General features: G+C 35.1%; 1 protein-coding gene across 3 annotated transcripts in view; it reads right to left on the bottom strand.

The window, feature by feature from the left end:
• Window positions 1–22,678, bottom strand: part of KLHL8 (kelch like family member 8) — a 67,635-nt gene that overhangs the window by 9,151 nt on the left and 35,806 nt on the right. Inside the window, exons 2-7 of one of the 3 annotated variants that reach the window (XM_030313482.1) lie at window positions 17,531–17,892; window positions 8,902–9,048; window positions 8,500–8,820; window positions 6,674–6,860; window positions 4,160–4,303; window positions 3,094–3,205 (exon numbers count right to left, since the gene is read on the bottom strand). In XM_030313482.1, coding sequence (XP_030169342.1) covers window positions 3,094–3,205; window positions 4,160–4,303; window positions 6,674–6,860; window positions 8,500–8,820; window positions 8,902–9,048; window positions 17,531–17,743 — 1,124 coding nt within the window. In that variant the 5' untranslated portion in view covers window positions 17,744–17,892. Of the gene's footprint in view, window positions 1–3,093; window positions 3,206–4,159; window positions 4,304–6,673; window positions 6,861–8,499; window positions 9,049–17,530; window positions 17,893–22,678 lie in introns of all 3 variants that reach the window. The other 2 variants (XM_030313480.2, XM_030313481.1) reach the window with 2 other exon arrangements.

The following is a 22,678-nucleotide window of genomic DNA, read 5'->3' as shown; positions in this document are numbered from 1 at the left end:
AGTTCTGCTGAAAAGAGATTTTTAGCTTTTCTTTTTTCTTCACAAGGAGAAAGAATCCTAGGGAAGAAAAAAACTGGTCTTAAAATACACTATTACTTGTCACTTACCTAGAAATAACATTTTAATACTTTTATAGAACTGAATTTATGCTACATAGTAACTACCAATAGCTTAAATTATAATGCGTAGATTAAAACATGGGAGAAAATTCTAAAGTACACTTTTAATTTTTATACCCTTGCCTTTTTATCATGATGCTAAGCTGGTTTTTAGCCAAGACTTGGACCAACATGTGAGGCCTGGAACCATAAAAATCCTACAAGAGAGCAAAGGCAGTATTTTCTCTAACGTTGATCATAGCAACATCTTTATACTTATGTCTCCTGAGGCAAGGGAAACAAAAGCAAAAATAACCTACTGGGATTACATCAAAATAAAAAGCTTCTGCACAGCAAAGGAAACAACCAACAAAACTAAAATATATTGAATGGGAGAAGATACCTGCAAATGACATATCCAATAAAGGGCTAGTATCCAAAATATATGAAGAACTTACACAACACCAAAATAATAATAATAATAATAATTCAATTTAAAAATGGGCAGAAGACACACACAGACATTTCTCCAAAGAAGACATCCAGATGACCGAAAGACACATGGAAAGATGCTCAACATCAATGATCATCAGGGAAATGCAAATCAAAACCACAATGAGATACCACTTCACGCCTCTCAGAATGGCTGAAAATCAAAAACAGAAGAAACAACAATGTTGGCAAGGATACGGAATAAAAGAAATCCTTGTGCATTGATGGGAATGCAAACTGGTGCAACCACTATGGAAGACAGTACAGAGGTTCCTCAAAACATTACAAATAGAACTACCCTAATATCCAGTACTGGGTATTTACCCAAAGGATATAAAAACACTAATTTGAAGGAAAATATGCATCCCTATGTTTACTGCAGCATTATTTATAATAGCCAAGCTATGGAACCTGACCAAGTATCCATCAATAGATGAATGGATAAAGAAGATGTGGTATATACATACAAAAAATATTACTCAACCATAAAAAGGAATGAAATCTTGCTATCTGCAACAACACAGATGGAACTAGAGAGTACAGTGCTAAGCAAAATAAGCCAGCCAGAGAAAGATAAATACCGTATGATTTCACTCATATGTGGAATTTAAGAAAATAAAACAAAGGAACAAAGGAACAAAAAAAAAGGAGAAACAAACCAAAAAACAGACTCTTAAATATAGAGAACAAACAGATGGTACCAATGGGGAGGTGGGTAGGGAACGGGTGACTGTTAAATCATTATATTGTACACCTGAAACTAACATAACACAGTATGGTAACTACACTGGAAGTAAAATAAAATTTAAAAATCCTCTCTCCAAACCAAAAATCTTCAACAATTTTTTATATGACACAGTTTTCAGGTTTCTTACTAACCTGCTAGTCCTTGCATGCATCCCAGGTTATAACTCTCACATTTACAATAATTTTTGTGTGCACCCATTTACCATAATTATTTTCAAATGATAAACATATATTACTGTATTAGCAGGTTAAATTCATTAAAAAAATCCAATCAGAATAAATTTAAAAGGATGCAATAAAAAAGTATAGAGTCTAACTTTTATTACCATCTCCCAAATGATGTTGTATATCCCACTGAGACCCCAGCTATAGATACAGACAGATCAGCATAAAGAATACCACTACAATCTTCCTTGATATAAAGACTCCACTTCTCAAGACAGGCAACTACACTGTATTCATTTTCCTTTTCTTTCTTTTTTTTTTTTTTTAAGAGCTGTGCTTCATATTGGTTCATGTACTTTTCTCCATAAGAAACATAAATTAATTGCAAACCTGGTTTTCCACCATATTGTACTGGTATATTTCATATTTCATAATATCTAAAGCAGGCTTTTAACCCGTAACCTTAATATTTTTAGGTATTACTGCCTATCAATTTAGAGTATGTTTGGTCTACTATGCTTTTGAACCTTGATGCCACCTTAAGATACCTGAAAATTTGGTAGAATAGTCATTAAAAAAATTCTGAACAGGCTAGTCAACATCCACTAAGTCATGCTACTGCAAATCTTTCTCCTCTTTAGACTGATCCACTTAGCAACATATATTTCAATTTACTGTAGATGAAAAGTTTAAATATTAATGCTAATAAAAAATAAGTAAAAAATGAGAGATATTTTCTTAACATGTTGAAATACTATGCCTTAGTCCTAAAGCCAGTATCTCATTTACTAGGGAAACAACAGAGACATTTCTACTAAGATCAAGAATAAGATAGAAATGCCTATCTCTGCTACTATTCACGCTGAATTAGATTAATAGCCAATATAACTAGATAAGAAAAACCAATTCAAAGCATAGGAATATGTGGAAAAACTGCCAAAAGTTGAATAAGGTCTATGGATTAATTAATATCTTTGTATTAATGTTAGTTACCTGGTTCAAATAATTGTACCACAATGGTGTAAGATGTCAACATTATAGGTACTGGGTAAAGAGTAGATACAGCAGGATTTCTCTATCTCAGCACTACTGACATTTGGGGCTAGAAAATTCTTTGCTGTGGGGAGCTTTCTTGTGCATTACAGGATTTTTAGCAGCATCCTTAGCCTCTCTCAACTAGATGCCAGCAACAACTCCCCCAACATCCCCGACCCCAAACTATGACAACCAAAAATGTCTCCAGGTATTGCCAAGCATTCCAAAATGGGAGTGAAATCATCTTTAGTTGAGAACCACTGGTATACAGGAACTCTACTATTTTTGCAACTTTTCTGAAAACCTAAAATTATTTCAGAGTTAAAAGTAAAAAAAAAAAAAAAGTCAATGCTCAGGTTTACATGGAAACTATATCAATTGTTACTATATTCTAAAATATAAAAATATAAAATATATTCTCAATGGATGCTTTAACAAAATGTGTTTAAGAAGGTATTTTAAGTTTCTAAAAGTGTAAAAAGCAGAAAATGAGCCCTTTAAATTATTGGGAGCTTTATTTTCCAACAAATCAAAAAAAATTTCCATGCTGATTCACCTCTTTGTGTTCATTGAGGCCTTCATCATCCATTTATTAGTGAGAGGATCAAACATCTCCATGCTACCTAAATGTTCATTTCCATCATGTCCACCTACTGCATACACTTTACCTGTCAAATAGAGAAGCATTTTCATTTGATTCCAAGTAAGTAAACTGTTATATAGATTTATACTCAACATATAATTAGAATAGCATGAGAATTTCAAACTATTCTTCTGTTCAACATCATGAATTAATATCAGTTAAATAGTCAAATTAAAATAATTATAAGCTTCTACTTAATAAAATGCCTGGAATGTGCTGCTGTATATGAAGTTACTTAAATGCTCAAACACTATCCTACCTTAGGTTTCCCAACTTATTACTTAGTAGATGAAATCACTAATCATGCTCTCAAAGAATGTTTGATAAAATTTTTTAAATGCTCAGTATGTTATATAAAGAAAATACAAAATTCAATACATATGATCAAACTTTTTCTAAATGAAATTATTAAAAATACACATACAATAACTGTAAAGATTATATACAAAAATGTCAACTAGGATTATTTCTGGGTGTTTAGATTATAGATGATTTTTACTTATTAGAATGTTTTCAAATTTCCCCCAAAAAAGCTTCTATAATCAGAAAAAAAGTTAATTTTTCAAGTCTCCTAACAATTTACCCATGTTTCTGTAATTATTTCATTTTCAGTAACCAGTAAAAATATATATATAATTTCAATAATAAATATATAGAAAAAAGCTGATATATATTTATTTGAGTTCAATAAACACTTTTCCTTGGTTTATTTTGCAAATATAACTCAAAAGAGTTTAACTATTTTAACTCCCTTCTCCCTACTACTCATCTCCCACTGAAGCATCTACATGCAAGAGATTGTTCGCTGAGCATCTATGGGCATAAGGCAAGTAAATAATCACCACCCAAATATTTTATTGATAATATTGAAACATTTTATAATTTAGCAATTTTCTTACAGAAAGAAATTGTCAAAGTTTACATATTTATAAAGAGTGTTATCATCATGTGCTATGACTTAAGACAATAATGGACCTACCTTCCACAGAGATTACACCGACGTGTCGCCTTCGACTATTCATTTCTGGCCCAAAAAACCAACTATTTTTGTTGATAGAATAGCATTCAATACTGCGAAAGGGGTCACCAGATCCACCTCTACCACCTACACAAAATAGCACACCTGAAGGTAAAGCCACAAAATAGAGATCAAAATTATAGCTCCCTAATTTTTTAAAAATTAGTGTGGAAAAAATACTTAGAAAGTCAAAATTTTGATGAAATGCTAAAAAAATGAGTTACTTGGATAACTTCAATGTCATTGTTACTAAAAAATCTGATTTTCTTTTTTCCCAATTTGAATGTCTCAAATAGGATACATCAGCTATCTCTGTTTGCAAACATCTCATTATAGTATGGTTTAGATCTTCACCCACTCTGTAAAATTTCTGTTGCTAAGGTCATAACTATATCCAGTAAACTCCTAAGTTAATTTCTTATTGAATACAACTGCCACATTTGATATGTTGATCACCCTGTTTTGGGGGAAACTCCTTAACTCTCCTGATTTCCATAATATCAAGGTTTCCTTTTGTCTCCAATAATTTCTCTTTCACATGTTTCCCATATTTCATCCTTAGCCTACTTCTCACATACTTCATGATCACACAGGAAAAGTACATTCATTCCTTGATTTTAAATTCCATCTGTACCACAATGCCTTCCAAGCTAGATATCTAAGCCACATTTCTACTTGATGTCCCATGTAGTAGTCTTTTGGCTTTCAGACTGTCAACAGAGTAAACTAATTACAAGACTCTTTCAACAGCTTTCCATTACCTACATCAGTAGTTCTTAAAAACTTTAGCGAATGTCACTAAACTATATGCATTTAAAAATGGTTAAGGGTGCCTGGATGGCTCAGTAGATTAAGTGTCTGGCTCTTGATTTCGGCTCAAATCGTGATCTCACAGTTCGTGGGATGGAGCCCCGTCTCCAGCTCTGGCTCTGCATTGACAGTGGAGAGCCTGCTTGGGATTCTCTCCTCTTTCTGCCCCTTTCCTGCTTCACACACTCACTCTCTCTCCCTCTTTCTCTCTCTCTCTCTAAATGGATAAACACTTTTTTTAAATGGTTAAAATGGCAATTTTTATTTTATACATATTTCACTGCAATCTAACAAATATCAAAACTTCAGTGAAGTTTACAGAATCATCTGGAAGGCATAAACCAGATTTATGGGCCTGACCCCCAGAGTTTCTGATTCAATAGGTGTGGAGTAGATCCAAGAATTTGTATTCCTAACAAGTTCCCAAGTGAATGCTGATGCTGCTGGGCCAGGGGCCACCACTTCCTTTATACTTTGAGAACCAATGCCCTACAGGATAAAGCCAGCACAGCATAAAGGCCTTGTTGCACTGTCTAACCTGATCTTCTCCCTCTCTTTCTCTTAAATTTCATGTTTCTGCAACATGCATACAGTGCTCATCCTCAATGGTTCCAATGGCAATTTTTGGTAATATCATTCACTTAACACAGTTTAGAAATGATTATGCTGATATCTGTCTCCAGAGTCCAAGATAGGTTAGGACTATATGTTAACTTACATTTTGTACTAATCAGGGCTATCACAGTGCCTGGTATGTACTAGACATTCAAGAGATGCAAAAGGAACCGAATACCCCTTTCCTTAACTGGCACCTAGGAAAACGTCTGTTTATTATTCAAAACTAAGGTTTACTTTCTCTATAAAACCTTTTCTGACCCTTCCAAGGTAAAAATAACCACTCTTTTGTGTTTCCCATTATACTTATGAATATATCAACGTCCCTTTAATACTTCAGTGCATTTTTTTATTCACATGTCTATTTCCCTAGATCAGACTGCATGTTCTCTCAAAATAGGGCTGGCTATGTGTATCTGCATTTCTGATGCCTGCCCCAGAACTTGGCATGTGGTAGGCACTAGATAAATATTTGCCAAATGACTACATTAAAAAAATGTCTACAACTGCTTTGCCATCTTTTCCAATTCAATATTTTTTAATTTTTTTAAATTTATTTTACTTTTGAGAGAGAGAGACAGAGTGTGAGCAGGGGAGAGGCAGAGAGAGTGGGAGACACAGAACCCGAAGCAGGCTCCAGGCTCTGAACTGTCAGCACAGAGCCCAATATGGGGCTTGAACTCATGAACCGTGAGATCATGACCTGAGCCAAAGTCGGACGCTTCACCGACTGAGCCACCCAAGCGCCCCACTAATTCAATATTTTTATTTGTTTAAGTTTATTTTTGAGAGAGAGTGAGCATGGGGAAGGGGCAGAAAGAGAGGGAAAAAGAGAATCCCAAGCAGGCTCTGCACCGTCAGCACAGAGCCCAACACGGGGCTCGAACCCACAAACCATGAGATCATGACCCAAGCCAAAACCAAGAGTCAGACAACCAACTGACTGAACCACCCAGATGCCCCCTTAGAATTAAGTTTGGGCATACATAACCAATATTCAGATACCATAAAGATCCTTCAAGTAGGTGATAAAATGAATAATTTCATTACCAGCAGTATGTTTCCTTGGAGTAGTCCGAATGGAATATTCAAAGTCAGGTACTGCTCTGCTACTCAGATGAAGATGGTAATTTCTTGCTTCATCCAATAAATCTCTACATTTTAGATTTTGCTTGACAATCTGTTCTTTTGCCACAACACCCATAAGAAAATCAACTGGCAACAGTGGCAGACGAACCTAAGATCATGAATAGTTGTGAATATGAAGTTTAAGTTGTAATTAGAGAGCTCATTCTCTACTTCAACTGTAGTATGTTTATGTTCTCTTTTTAAAACTCATTTACCTCACAAAGCCTTTCTAACATGTGAGTGAAGTTCAATGAGCCAAGTTCTATAGTGATTTTTCAGTACGGTGCACTGATGAGATCAGATTATATGTTAAATGCATCTTCTCCTCTTTAAAAACAGATTTAAGTAGACTGGATAAAATAATTCAATGTCTTCATTCAAGTTACTTACTTCCAAAAATGGTTGTGTCAGAATCACAAGGCCACACTGCTGCTAGAGAAAAGGTGCAATCAAAACAAAATCGCTATGTTTTGTTCTTTTGCCTTTTAAAGCTAAGACTGAACAAATGGAAATGTGATTTCTTTCTAAAACAGAAACAGTCATAATATTAAACAAGCGTTGTTTTCTTCAAATCAATGACCTTGTAAGGTTATATACTAAATCAGGGATGCATCCCTTCTTTCAGGAGAGGCACTCACCATTCTTCCCTTAAAGATGCACTGATTTTCTAGCGAATAAAGGGGATGATCAAACCAGGTAATATGATTTTGAGTTAAAAGTACATAAGCATTCACACAAATAAGATATAGCTTCAAGATAATAAAACTTTTTGTTTTTGTTAACAAACATATTCAAAGCATTTCTAAGGCCTATTGTCTCCCGATCCAAGTTACCCTGTTGACAATAAGTAAATAAACAAATAAATAAAAAACAGCCATGTTTCTGAGGTTACAAAAGTAAAACTGTGGTGAGAAAACAAAATGGAAAGTGATGTCTTGTGGTTCTTTCCAAATAAGAAATTCACTAAAATTTAGAAACTTCATCATAAAACAATAGTTATTTAGAGCTGTTTCCTCAGAACCATTTTCTATCAACATAAATAAAATATTCAGTACTGCAATCTCAAAGGGCTATTTTAAACATTCATGTTAGGGGTGCCTGGGTGGCTCAGTGGGTTAAAACTGCGACTGCAGCTCAGGTCATGATCTCACGACTCGTGAGTTCAAGCCCTGCGTCAGACTCTGTGCTGACAGTCAGAGCCTGGGGCCTGCTTCAGATTCTGTGTTTCCCTCTCTCTCTGACCCTCCCCAACTTGTGCTCACTCTCGAAAGGAAGAAAGGAAGAAAGGAAGAAGGAAAGAAAGAAAGAAGGAAAGAAAGAAGGAAAGAAAGAAAGAAAGGAAAAAAAGAAAAGAAAAGAAAAGAAAAGAAAAGAAGGAAGGAAGGAAGGAAGGAAGGAAGGAAGGAAGGAAGGAAGGAAGGAAGGAAAGAAAAAGAAAGAAAGAAAGGAAAGGACAAAAGAAAGGAAGAAACAAAGAAAGAAAAGAAAGGAAGGAAGAAACTTTAAAAACAAGAAACCCATTCAGGTTAAAAAGCAAAGAATGATATTTCTAATTAAATGCAATTCAGACTTATCCTTAAATAGCATAGTGAATAAACAGAAAAGTAAACAGAAAGCCATTTTCACATCATATTACACAATGATTTCTATATTCCTTCGGGTAGTCTGCACTTTTCTTGATAAATGACACATGTTAATTTGCTTCCATATCATTTCATTTCTATACACAATCCTATTTCAGCCCCTACCTGTGCAAGTGTTTCATCCAACCATTTGGAATGATGCTGAGGATTGGCAAGAAGCCACTTGATGGCTGCACTATAGACCTGCTTTTCATTCTCAATATTTAGATCACTGGAGGACAAAAGCTTATGGAGATGCTGGGGTGACACGCTCACAAAGTCTTCACACTCCACTACTTCAGTAAAATGCTCACAGGCATACTGATCCGCCATGTCCATTAAGTCTATTCGATTGTGACTTTCTGCAAAGGCTCTTACCGCCAGGCAGTTGGAGGGATGAAAATGTAACTTCATGTATTCACAACAAGCTCTAGCCACCAGTTCAACCTGTAGAATACAGGCTGCATATAAAAGAGGTTGGACATTGTCAACAGTCAAAGTGAGCCTTGAAGAATAGACAAACTTTACCAAGTCTTCTATTGCATCACCATCAAAATCTCTGATCTCAATCAGTGTTTGCTTGGCTTCAGCCATTTCAGAGAGAAACATGGCTCTGAAGTAAGGGATAACACAAGCCAATACTAGTTTGTGACAAGAGATTAGCTTTGAGCCAACCTGTTCAAAACAAACAAACAAAAGGAGACAGTTTAATATCAAAATCAGTTTTACATCAGCATTGAGCATCTGTTGTAGCAGGAACAAAAACTTCACACAAATTTAGTGTATTTGTTTAACAGTGTAATCCTTTGGTCACTTATTTTAATGTAGGGCAATTTCTTAAAGTCAGGCAACTTTCTTCTTCCAGATTAGCCCCTTATCTTCTACACTTCTATCCACAATGTATATTTGGTAAGCTGATTTTCTGTATTAATCTCAAATTTCAGAAGCATTCTGTGAATGAAGAAGAACAGCATACATCATCTAGCACTACTTGGGCACTATTCTTGTTTTTGGTCTGTGAGTCCCTTTTCTAAAAAAAGCTTTCCAGTTTTGTGGATATAATTGACATCTAACATTATGTAAGTTTAAGTTAAACAACATAATGATTTGATGCATGTACATATTATGGAATGTTTACCACAATGTTTAGTAAACATCTAACACCTCACATAATTCTGAATTTTATCTTTCCCTGTAACAAGAACTTTTAAGATTTCCTCTCTTAGCAACTTTCAAATATACAACACAGTATTATCAACCGCAGTCGTCATGTCAGGCACTGTTCTAAGTGCTTTTCACATATTACTTAACTCACTTAATTGTCCCAATGCCCCTATGAGTAGGCACTATTATATAACCACAGTTTATCAGTGAGAAAATTGAAGCACAAAGTAAACAGACCACTATTTAGTAGTATTTACTATGAGCTTAAATAAAGTTTTTTTCATTCCTTATTAAATTATTTTGAAATAATATAAAAAACAGAATAATAATGAAGGGACACCTGGATGGATCAGCTGGTTAAGCGTCCAACTCTTGATTTCAGCTCAGGTCATGATCTCACAGTTCGTGAGTTTGAGCCATGAATTGGCTCCACGCTGACAGTGTAGAGCCTGCTTGGGATGCTCTTCCCCCTCTCTTTCTCTGTCCCTCCTCTGCTTTAAATAAATAAACTTAAACACTAAAATTTTACCTTATTTCCTAAAAAATTACACTACTGTCAATAGTTTGCTATTTTAAGTGACAATGTAGTAAGTTTTGCTGTAATTGAAACTTTACTCCCACTCTATTTAATTTCCTACAGATAAAATCCTAAAAAGAAATGGTATTTCAAAGGATAGACACAGTTTGGGATACAGACTGCTAAATTGTCCATCTCTGATCTCCCTACAATATTTGTGCCATATTTTGAGTACTAACTTATTAAAAAGTATTTATTAATTTAATGCATGAAAATATTATCTATTTTAGTTTATCTTATACTAATATCATCGAATCATTCATTAATTTTGGGCTATTTTTACCTCTTCTATAAACTTATTCTATGTTTTTTTTCTTATGTTTTTGTAAGAACTCCTCATATATTTAGAGTGTGAGTCGTTTGCCATATATTAGTTCAAAATTTTCTCTTTTATAGTGTGCTTTTTTAGTCACCCTCTCTAGATTTTTACACAATCAAACCAATCTTTGTCTTTATAATTTCTGCCTTAGATGCCATGCTTAATATTAAACACATTAACTTCACGTATTCTAGTATTCTTAGGGTTTTATGTTTTATACATACACCTTTATTTCCATCTGGAAGTTCTGGTACTGAGTACCAGTTATCTCCTTATTAACACAGCAGTAGTTACCCAGTTTTCTTAGCACTTTGTGTTAGGTAATCTTTAAATACAGTAGGCTACAGGACACCTGGGTGGCTCAGTCGGTTGAGGGTCCAACTTCAGCTCAGGTCATGATCTTAAAGTTTGTGAGTTCGAGCCCCATGTCAGGCTCTGTGCTGACAGTTCAGAGCCTGGAGCCTGCTTCGGATTCTGTGTCTCCCTCTCTCCTTCCGCCCCTCCCCTGCTCATGCTCTGTCTCCCTCTCAAAAATAAACAAACATTAAAAAAGAAAATTAAATACAGTAGGCTAGTGTTTTACCAATATTCCTGTTTTCATGTAGCATTTTGACTATGTAATACACTTACAGTTGTGTCTCATTATTTGGGAATGAATTTTAAAATGAGAACTTCTAAAGAAAAAGGCCTGAGGAGTATTACAATGTATAATAAATGCTTTTGTTTATAAATGTTCCTCTTGACCTTTTCTCACTAATGTGGAGGAAGAATGAATATCCCTTCAACAAATACAAGATTGGGGCGCCTGGGTGGCGCAGTCGGTTAAGCGTCCGACTTCAGCCAGGTCACGATCTCGCGGTCCGGGAGTTCGAGCCCCGCGTCGGGCTCTGGGCTGATGGCTCAGAGCCTGGAGCCTGTTTCCGATTCTGTGTCTCCCTCTCTCTCTGCCCCTCCCCCGTTCATGCTCTGTCTCTCTCTGTCCCAAAAATAAATAAACGTTGAAAAAAAAAATAAATAAAAAATAAAAAAAAACAAATACAAGATTATGGGGCGTCTGGGTGGCTCAGTCAGTTGGGCGGCTGACTTCAGCTTAGGTCATGATCTCGTGGATCGTGAGTTTGAGCCCGGCGTCAGGCTCTGTGCTGGCAGCTCAGAGCCTGGAGCATGCTTCAGATTTTGTGTCTCCCTCTCTCTGCCCCTTGCCTGCTCACGCTCTGTCTCTGCCTTTCAAAAATAAATAAACATTATAAAAACAAAACAAACAAAAAAAACAAATACAAGATTATCATCTCTGTTGGTTATATTGTATTTAATTTTTTAAAAGAATCCACAGGTAAGATTCAGATTTTACTGAGACTCAAGTTGCACCCTATACTAAAGCAGAAAGTTTGGCATGTTTTCAAATTCACTTAAGCCCTAAAATGGGATCTGAAATCTGATATTAAGCATTTTAAAAACAGGCTGAAAATATCCTTTTTTTAAATTTTCTGCACATGCCACCATTGAGATTTAGTTTCTATGCAAATATATGTAAACCTCACATGGCATAAATCTGCTTAAATTTGCCAACATGCCATTACATAAAACATAATTCTACGATTTCCAGATAAACAATATTTTAACACTACCTTCTCACCCCAACTGTACAAATCAATGGTCCACAAATTATTTTCATACTGTTCATAAGACTTTGTTCCTCAACAACTCTATTTTAATTTCTTGATTCAATAAACTAAAACTTGAATATTTAATACACACACAATCACACCCCCAATCAAAGTGATTAAAGATAATACACCCACTCTTTTTTTTTTTTTTTTTTTTTTTTTTTTTTTTGAGAGAGAGAGAGAGAGGGAGAGAGGTGCAGAGAGAGAATCTCAAGCAGGCTCCGCACTGTCAGCACAGAGCCCAATGTGGGGCTCAAACCCACAAACTGTGAGATTATAACCTGAGCTGAAATCAAGAGTCAGATGCTTATTAACCAACTGAGCCACCCAGGTGCCCCCTTAATACTTAATACTTTTTTAACATTTGGTCATTCTGGTAACTATTCTTTTGTGAACTAGTTGTTATTACATAGGTTCACTTTACTTCTAAGTATTAATTGTAAAATCCCATTAATACAGACTGTTAAAAATCATTTACAAATACACTAAACTTGTTTTTAAATCATTGAAACAAAAACTAAAGTGTATTAGTTTGAAATGTTCATAATTATGCCATTTAATTAAAACTAAGTGTTTGAGAACTACACTGAAATAAAAATGCAGAAGACAAACAGTGAGACAGAAATAGGGTGGAAGAAAAAAATCCAAATGCCCGTCTTTTATGTTTGTTTAGAAGCTATATTCTAATTTCTCAGTTTTAATCCCTTGTTAATTTTGTCCTTTTAACCTCTTAGCTACTCTTTTCGATAATCCACCAATTTTAATCAGTTTGAATAGTCAAAATAGCATTTTACAGCCAAGGTCAAGAAGGGGTTAGATATACAAAACCAAGATAGTTTGGCTTACATGTAGTGAATTATCACATTATAATGTCTAGCCACATTCACTATGCTACAATCTTGGTTAATCTTACTACATTCATTAGAAAAACCTGCACAGGGGCGCCTGGGTGGCGCAGTCGGTTAAGCGTCCGACTTCAGCCAGGTCACGATCTCGCGGTCCGGGAGTTCGAGCCCCGCATCGGGCTCTGGGCTGATGGCTCGGAGCCTGGAGCCTGCTTCCGATTCTGTGTCTCCCTCTCTCTCTGCCCCTCCCCCGTTCATGCTCTGTCTCTCTCTGTCCCAAAAATAAATAAACGTTGAAAAAAAAAAATTAAAAAAAAAAGAAAAACCTGCACAATGGAAACAATGGATAACATTTTAGGGGTCAAATAAACAAGAATCTACTAATATAAGTATTTAAATACACCTTCTGAGCAACATGAAAAAAGTTAAAATATCAATTTATTACTTGAATGTCAGAAAGATGAACATTCATTAGACAGCTTAACATAGAATGCTTAAGTGTTAAAGACAGAATCACCTTCTCATTTATCATTTCATTAGATTATGTCTGCCTTCCCATCAGGAGTTAACTGTTACATTTATAAGGATAATAATTTTATCATTTCTACCTATTGGAAGTATGGTACTATAATGCAGCTCACATATTTTGTTTCCCTGCAGTCTTTCAGAGTACTTATTCTTACCTGGTCATTTGGAAGTTTGACACCAAAAAATTATAACACAATCTTGAAAATATTTATCCAAATTCTATAAATGTTTATTTTAAAAACTCAAAGAAACATGTATTTTCAAAAAAAGAAGAAGCAGCCAAATAATATGAATAAAACTATTCAGTGGAAACATCAACAAGTTAGGGGGTTTCCTTCCTCTAATAATCTCTGTTAATCTCTTCAAGTAAAATTTAACTATGATCTTTAACAAAAACAATTACATTTCCTCAAACTATCATAAAGAAGTAGAAGCATCTTTGTAAACGTTACTTTTGTTGACCTAGAACACATGGTTTAAGCATGAGTGCTATGCAACCTCTGCAAGACAAATTCCCCTGTCTTTTATCACCAAACTGCTGCCCTTAAGAAAGCTTTCCCCCTATATAATTTTAGACCTGCTACTGGATATATTCTTTTTTTTTTTTTTTTAATTTTTTTTTTTAACGTTTATTTATTTTTGAGACAGAGAGAGACAGAGCATGAACGGGGGAGGGTCAGAGAGAGAGGGAGACACAGAATCCGAAGCAGGCTCCAGGCTCTGAGCTGGCAGCACAGAGCCCGACACGGGGCCCGAACTCACGGACCGCGAGATCATGACCTGAGCCGAAGTCGGCCACTTAACCGACTGAGCCACCCAGGCGCCCCTGGATATATTCTTTAAAATGTTTCCACTGGGGCACCTGGGTGGCTCAGTCAGTTAAGCAACGAACTCCTGATTTCAGCTCAGGTCATGATCCCAGGGTCGTGTGATCGAGTTCCATGTCAGACTCCGTGCTGGGAGTGGGGCCTGCTTAGGATTCTCTCTCTCCCTCTCTCTCTCTCTCTCTCTGCCCCTCCCCTGCTCGTGCTCTCTTAAAATAAACATCTAAGAAATAAATTAAAAAATAAAATTTTTCCCTAATAAACAAAGAAAATATATAAGCAAATTTCACCTCTCCCTGGAATGACCTCAAGATAATAATCTCTTATGTGAAGCCTTTCCAATCACCTTTCAGGCATAATTCATAGATCTCTCCTATGCTGCCATAAAAATAACACAAAAATGATAATCACTAAATTATATTATAGTTAGGTGTGTATGTGCCTTTCTCTGGATAAATTTCAAATACCCTCAAGGCAAGAACAGAATATTACTCAAATTTATTTATACTCTCCATATACTAGGGTAAGACCTTAGTAAGTATCTGCTAAATAAACTTTTTTTTTGTTTCCAATATAAGTGCTCATTTTGGAATTTTAAAATTGGCTAATGACCTTATATATGGACAATAAAATATATTTGGATAATTGGTTTTTTTTTTTTTAAAGATTTTCTTTTTAAGTAATTTCTACATACAAAGGCTCAAACTTACAACTCTGAGATCAAGAGTTGCACACTCCACTGACTGAGCCAGCTGGGTGCCCCAATAACTGTCTTTCTAAAATGTTTGCCTTAAAAGCAATAATGGTCAAAGGAAACATACTAATTAAAAAAAAAATAGGGGATGACTTTATATCAGAATAATCCTTAAGATTAGATGAATATAAAAAGTGAAATTTATGTTGAACAGGGCATTATGAATTATCTGTAATCCTATTTGACTTAATTGTTCTATGACAGTTAAATTCTGACAGTTGAAGAAATGTTGAATTAGAATTAAGAAACAAATCCACAGGGCGCCTGGGTGGCTCAGTCGGTTGAGTGTCCGACTTCAGCTCAGGTCATGAACTCACGGTTCGTAAGTTTGAGCCCCGTGTTGGGCTCTGTGCTGACAGCTCAGAGCCTGGAGCCTGCTTGGGATTCTGTGTGTGTGTCTCTCTCTCTCTCTCTGCCCCTTCCCCACTCATTCTCTGTCTCTCTCGGTCTCTCAAAAATGAATAAATGCTAAAAAAATTAAAAAAAAAAAGAATTAAGAAACAAATCCAGTAAGAGACCTGTTAAGAGATTAAGTTGTAACACTTTCTAATGAATAGGAACAGAATACACCGATAGGGAGAATTATCTGATACTCTTGGAACTATTATAGTAGTATACATAATGATCCAAAGAGCTGATACTTGTTATTATGTACCAAGCACTGCCATAAGGACGTTACTTGTACCAATTCACTTATTCCTCACAAAAACCTAATCATCACTCTAATTTTACAGATGAAAAAATAAAAATGATGGTCCCTTTAAATTACTGAAGTGATTCTCATGCCTAATGAAGTGTTTCTCATGTCACTGTTTACTTTTTTTTTTTTTAATTTTTTTCATGTTTATTTATTTTGAGAGAGGGAGAATGCGCAGGGAAAGGGAAGAAAGAGAGGGATAGAAAGAATCCCACGCAGACCCTGCACTGCCAGGGCAGAGCCCAATGTGGGACTAGATCCCATGAACCACGAGCTCATGACCTGAGCAGAAATCAAGAGTTGGACACTTAACCAACTGAGCCACCTATGCGCCCCTGTCAGTGTTTAAAACATAGTATTTTAATTTTCAACCACTGACTCTTTGGGAGTTTTTATTTCAATCTATTGCTAAAGTTACACAATAAACAAAGTTATGAGTTGTCTTTAAGTGGCTATATCCCTATTTTTCACTTAATATCTATATGCAGTATATGTTATATAAATTATTCTAAAATTCAGTTATAAAATTTATAAAATCAATACTCTAATTATTTTCCATTTGCTGAATGATAACTGAATTCCAACAATCTATTTTACATTTTTATTTTTGCTAAAGCCAGTGTGGGTCACTGAATTTCACACCACAGTTAAAAATTAGAGCAATGGCATAAAATTAAACAATATACATACAGAACAAAAGAACTTAAGTGTTCTACATTAAAATATATATACATAGCTAAATTTCACACAGAGCTAGAATTATATAATGGTTTTCTTCTCAAAATCTTAGGGCCTAGAAATACATAAAACCAGTAACAGTTTAAGGAAAGAGAATATAGCTCATTTATCCACAGTATAATACTATACCCCTGGACATTCTGGATCTAAAATTCAAAGCTTATGCTTTCAGTTTACAGACTCCTGTTGAGTATTCTCTGGTCTGATTCTTCAAGTATGCTTTCCATCCCTATGACTCAGCTTTAAAAAGCTGTCTGATCAAAAGCAAAAGCAAAAGCAAAATTTAAGAGATCCCAAAGTGGCAAATCAAATGTGGAAAATGCTTCATGGATGCATATGAATCATCAAAAAAAAATTTAATATTACACTGAGATATAAGAATAGTAAAAGTACTTTAAACAAGTAATGAGGAACAATTAGACTTCCACACTGTTTTATCACTTTTCCAATTTTACTAAAACTGTCTTTTGCAGCAGAATAACACAACATGTGGTCTATAGACCAAAGACTTAAAACTTACTACACTTTTTCATCCAAGTCTAAATAGATTCTACTTCATTATCAGGTATAGAGAATCTCACTTAAGAGACCATTGTTTTAAAGTAGAGATTAAATTACCAGAATAGGAACATGTACTAAAATACTACTGCAGCTGAGTAAACAACCAAGAATTCCTAACTTTTAACTTACATTAAGAGTAAGTGAGTATGCTAGGATTTTTAAATACACAAGTTAAAAGCTTACTGGTCGACAGCAATTTATTAATTTCAGTAATAATAACTATTTGTTGTTGTAAGGTCCAGAACTCTCAGAAGTTAAATTAACTATGAAATAATGAATATTAATACTTAATAAGTACAAGTTTACCTTGTGCTAATCCTCCTTTACTCACCTTCCTTTATATCCTTTCACCTTCAATAAAAAAGGATTGAGACTAAAATCATTTTGACTATAACAAGTATGATACCAAAAATTCACCCTCTATGGTTATAGAAACCCTCATTTTTCATAATACAATAGTTTGAAAAAGAAGAAAATTCTTACCTTTAGTGTGACATCACACAGTTCTCCATTTTCATAAAACCGAAGAAGGGAACCATGAAAATCTTTCCAAGCTTCGTTTGCTTCAAAGATAAAAGAGTCTTCTCCATCACCATCACTAATTGAAGACCTATTCTTTATTTGCTGGTGCTGTTGCCTTTTCCCCTTTGTGCAGTGATTCCTAGCTTGTTTTGCATTCACAGATTCTGAAGCCATTTGCAACACTCTTCTTTTAATATAGCTCTCTTCTCAAATATTCCATTTATTCTCTTAAAAGGGGTGTGGGGGAAGCAGAAGGTAGATGCAGCCCACTAACCTTCAGACATTTTTCAAAACCCAAACTGCCATTGTCCAATTGGCTGAGACTGAAAAATAAACAGTAAAACACATAAAAAAAAAAACCAAAAGAAAAGTATCATTAATAATTATAGTTTACAAAACTAGATATAAAATGACCACATCAATTACTACTTAAGAACAAGTAACTTTGCAGCTCTATGCTAAATGTCATAATAATTACCTCAGCTAATTATATCAGTGAAGGAATGCCTTTAAAATCTAATTTGAAAATTCTGGAAAGATGGTGGAATAGAAGCAGCAGGAATCTATCTCCCATACCTAGGCAAAAATTGTACTGGCAGAATCAAACTGTAGAGTCTGTGGAAGGCTTACAACTTCAGGGAAAGACTGAAATGTTTAATTTTGTCAACTTCAGCTCTTAAGTACAACAGCACCTGTCCATCCCCACATCCTCAGTCAGATCGCAAGTAAGCAGCCAGGTACATGTTCCTAGAGCAGCTTACACAATTTTCAGGAGTTGGGGTGGACAAAAAGGACCTAGTCCTCCAAATATCAGTGATCTCTGCTGAGTACTGACTACTGCTTCTGATCACAGAAGTGCAGGTAAAGAGGTGGACAGTCATTGGTAATACACCTCCACCTACTGTTATAAGTCCCTCCTTCTCAGCTGACGTGCCTTGCAGGGAATTTAAAAGGCTCGTGCCCTTCCTTTCCATTCTTACTGTTTGTTCCCCCCTTCTCCTTTTCACAGTCAAGACAATAAAAAACAAGAGCATATACAAGGAAAATTAGAAAGTGACAATGCATGCCAAGGGAAATGCTCAGAAAAGATGTGAGAAGACCTTAAATTATATACCTCAGGCTGATCATTAGCACAGAGATGGCTTATAACAAACAAAAAGAACAATAACAAAAACAAAAAATAGCAGACCTTAAAGAAGAATTAATCTGGACAATGATTTCCAGAATTACTACATTATTAGATTCAAATACCCAGTGTTCAACAACAACAACAAAAATTACAAGGGATACAATGAAACAGAAATATGGCCCATTCAAGGGGTGGGGTGGGGAGAGGGACAACAAACTGTACTAAAAAAGAACTAATGGAGTATTTTATAGTAAAGACTTAAAGAAAACTCTTTTAAAGATGCTCAAAGAACTAAAGATATAAAGAAAATCAGGAAAATAACCAATACATTCAAAAAAGAAAAAGAAAAACTAAATAGAGACTGAAAAGAGTTTCTGGAAGTGACAAGTGCAATAATTGAAATGAAAAAGTCACTAGAGACACTCAGTGACAGATATGAACAGGCAAAAAAAAAAAAAAAGAATTATCAAACTTGAAGACAAGACAATGGGAAATATCAACTCTCAGGTAAATACAGAAGAAAAAAAGAAAAAGACTGAAAAAACATGAACAAAACCTAAAAGACCTATGAACCAGCAAACAGACCAACATGCACATTATGAGAATCCTAGAAGAGTAAGACAAAGGGGAAGAGAAAATATTTAAAGCAATAATAACCGAAAACTTCCCAAATTTGATTAAAAGCATCAATATAAGCATTCAATAAGTTCTAAGAAAGAGGAACTCAAAGGAAACCACATCAAGACATAATCAAACCTTCAAAACCCAAAGATAAAAAGAGATTCCTGAAAACAACAAGAGAAAAGTGAATTGTCAGACACAGGAATCCTCAATAAGAGTTTTAGCAGATTTTTTTATCAGAAACTTCAGAAGCCAGATAGAATAGGCAGATATGTTTAAGGTACTAAAAGACAAATCAAAGATATTATATCTGGCAATACTGACCTTCAAAAGTGAAGGAGAAAATAAGACATTCCTAGATAAACAAAAGCTGGGAGAGTTTGTGACCATTAGACCTGTCATGCAAGAAATATTCAAGAGAGTCCTACAAGGTGAAATGAAAGAACACTTAACAGTAACTCAAAGCCATATGGAAAAATAAAGAGCTCAAGAAAGTAAACACATGTATGACTACAAAACCTAGTATTACTGTAGCAATGGTTGGTAACTATACTTTTTGTTTCCAACAGGTTTAAGAGACTACTACATTTAAAGAAGAAAAAGCAATTATTAATGTAAAAGCTGCTATTACTATAACTTTGGTTTCCAACACCAAATCTTGTTTCCTCTACAATTCAAGGGAATAATTTAAAATAAATTTAAAAAATAAAATTAGGAGTGCCTGTGTGACTCAGTCGATTAAGCATCTGACTTTGGCTCAGGTCACAATCTCCCGGTTCATGACTTTGAGTCCTGCATTAGGCTCTGTGCTGACACCCTGGAGCCTGGGGCCTGCTTCAGATTCTGTCTCCCTCTCTCTCTGCCCCTCTCGTGCTAGCACTCTGTCTCTCTCTCCTTCAAAAATAAGTAAACATTAAAAAACCTTTTAATTAAAATTTAAAAATTTAAACCAAAATTTAATAATTACTAGCTGTGTCCAAAGACACAAGTAAGTTAGAATGGAAAGGATGGAAAAAAAGATTTTCCATGCCAAAAGTAACCAAAAGAGAACAAATATGGCATATCAGATAAAACAGACTAAGTCAAAAAATGTTACAAAAACAAAAGGATATTATGTATTAACAAAAGGATCAATACAGCAAGAAAATATAACAATTATGAATTTATGCATATAATGACAGATCATGAAAATATACAAAGCAAAAACTAACAGAACTCAAGTGAAAAATAAATAGTTCCATAATAATAATTGGAGACTTCATACTCCATTGACAATAAAGGATAAACAGAAGAAATAGAGGACTTAAATAACACAGTAAGCCAACTAGATCTAAGACATATAAAGAACAGTCCACCAACATAATACATATTCTTCTCAAGTGCATGTGGAACATTTTTCAGGATAGACAATACATTAGGCCACTATTTAAGTCTCACAGATTTAAAAAAATACACAGCATACCAAGTATACTTTTTAAAAAATTTTTTGATGTTTATTTTTTAATATAATTTATTCTCAAACCAGCTTCCATACAACACCCAGTGCTTGTCCCAACAAATGCCCTCCTTAATGGCTATCACCCACTTTCCCCTCTCCCCAACCCCCCATCAACCCTCAGTTTGTTCTCTGTAGTTAAGAGTCTTTTATGGTTTGCCTCCCTCCCTCTCTGTTTTTAACTATTTTTTTCCCCTTCTTTTCCCCATGGTCATCTATTAAGTTTCTCAAGATCCACATATGGGTGAAAACCTATGATATCTGTCTTTCTCTGACTGAATTATTTCACTTAGCAGAATACCTTCCAGTTCCATCCACGTTGCTGCAAACAGCCAGATTTCATTCCTTCTCATTGCCAAGTAGTATTCCACTGTATATATAAACCAAATCTTCTTTATCTACTCATCAGTTGTTGGACATTTAGTCTCTTTCCAAATTTGACTACTGTTGAAAGCGCTGCTATAAACATTGGGGTACATGTGCCCCTATGAATCAGCACTCCTGTATTCCTTGGGTAATTCCTAGCAGTGCTATTGCTGGATCACAGGGTAGTTCTATTTTTAATTTTTTGAAGAACCTCCACACTGTTTTTCAGAGCGGCTGCAACAGTTTGCATTCCCACCAACAGTGCAAGAGGGTTCCCATTTCTCCACATCCTCTCCAGCATCTATAGTCTCCTGATTTGTTCACTTTAGCCACTCTGACCATCATGAGGTGGTATCTCAGTGTGGTTTTGATTTGTATTTCCCTGATGAGTGATGTTGAGCAACGTTTCATGTGTCCGTTGGCCATCTGGATGTCTTCTTTAGAGAAGTGTCTATTCATGTCTTCTACCCATTTCTTCACTGAATTATTTGTTTTTCAGGTGTGGAGTTTGGTGAGCTCTTTATAGATTTTGGATACTAGCCCTTTATCCAATATGTCATTTGCAAATATCTTTTTCCAGTCCACTGGTTGCCTTTTAGTTTTGCTGATTGTTTCCTTTGCAGTACAGAAGATTTTTATCTTCATGAGGTTCCAATAGTTCATTTTTGCTTTTAATTCCCTTGCCTTTGAAGATGTGTCAAGTAAGAAATTGCTGCGGCTGAGGTCAGAGAGGTTTTTTCCTGCTTTCTTCTCTAGGGTTTTGATGGTTTCCTGTCTCACATGCAGGTTCTTCATCCATTTTGAGTTTATTTTTGTGAATGGTGTAAGAAAGTGATCTAGTTTCATTCTTCTGCATGTTGCTGTCCAGTTCTCCCAGCACCATTTGTTAAATAGACTGTCTTTTTTCCACTGGATACTCTTTCTTGCTTTGTCAAAGATTAGTTGGCCATATATTTGTGGGTCCAATTCTGTGTGTCTGTTTTTGTGCCAATACCATACTGTCTTGATGATTACAGCTTTGTAGTAGAGACTAAAGTCTGGGATTGTGATGCCTCCTGCTTTAGTTTTCTTCTTCAGTATTACTTTAGCTATTCAGGGTCCTTTGTGGTTCTATACAAATTTTAGAATTGTTTGTTTTAGCTTTGAGAAGAATGCTGGTGCAATTTTGATAGGTATTGCATTGAATGTGTAGACTGCTTTAGGTAGTATTGACATTTTAACAATATTTATTCTTCCAATCCATGAGCACAGAATGTTTTACCATTTCTTTGTATCTTCTTCAATTTCCTTCATAAGCTTTCTATAGTTTTCAGCATACAGATCTTTCACATCTTTGGTTAAGTTTATTCCTAGTTGTTTTATGGTTCTTGGTGTAACTATAAATGGGATCAATTTCTTGATATCTCTTTCTGTTGCTTCATTATTGGTGTATAAAAATGCAACCAATTTCTGTACCTGGATTTTGTACTTTGAGACTTTGCTGAGTTCATGTATCAGT

Source organism: Lynx canadensis, chromosome B1, assembly GCF_007474595.2.
Source record: "Lynx canadensis isolate LIC74 chromosome B1, mLynCan4.pri.v2, whole genome shotgun sequence".
Classification (NCBI taxonomy): Eukaryota; Metazoa; Chordata; class Mammalia; order Carnivora; family Felidae; genus Lynx; species Lynx canadensis.
Note: the sequence above shows the minus strand (reverse complement) of the source record. Positions and strands in the feature narration are given on the sequence as shown.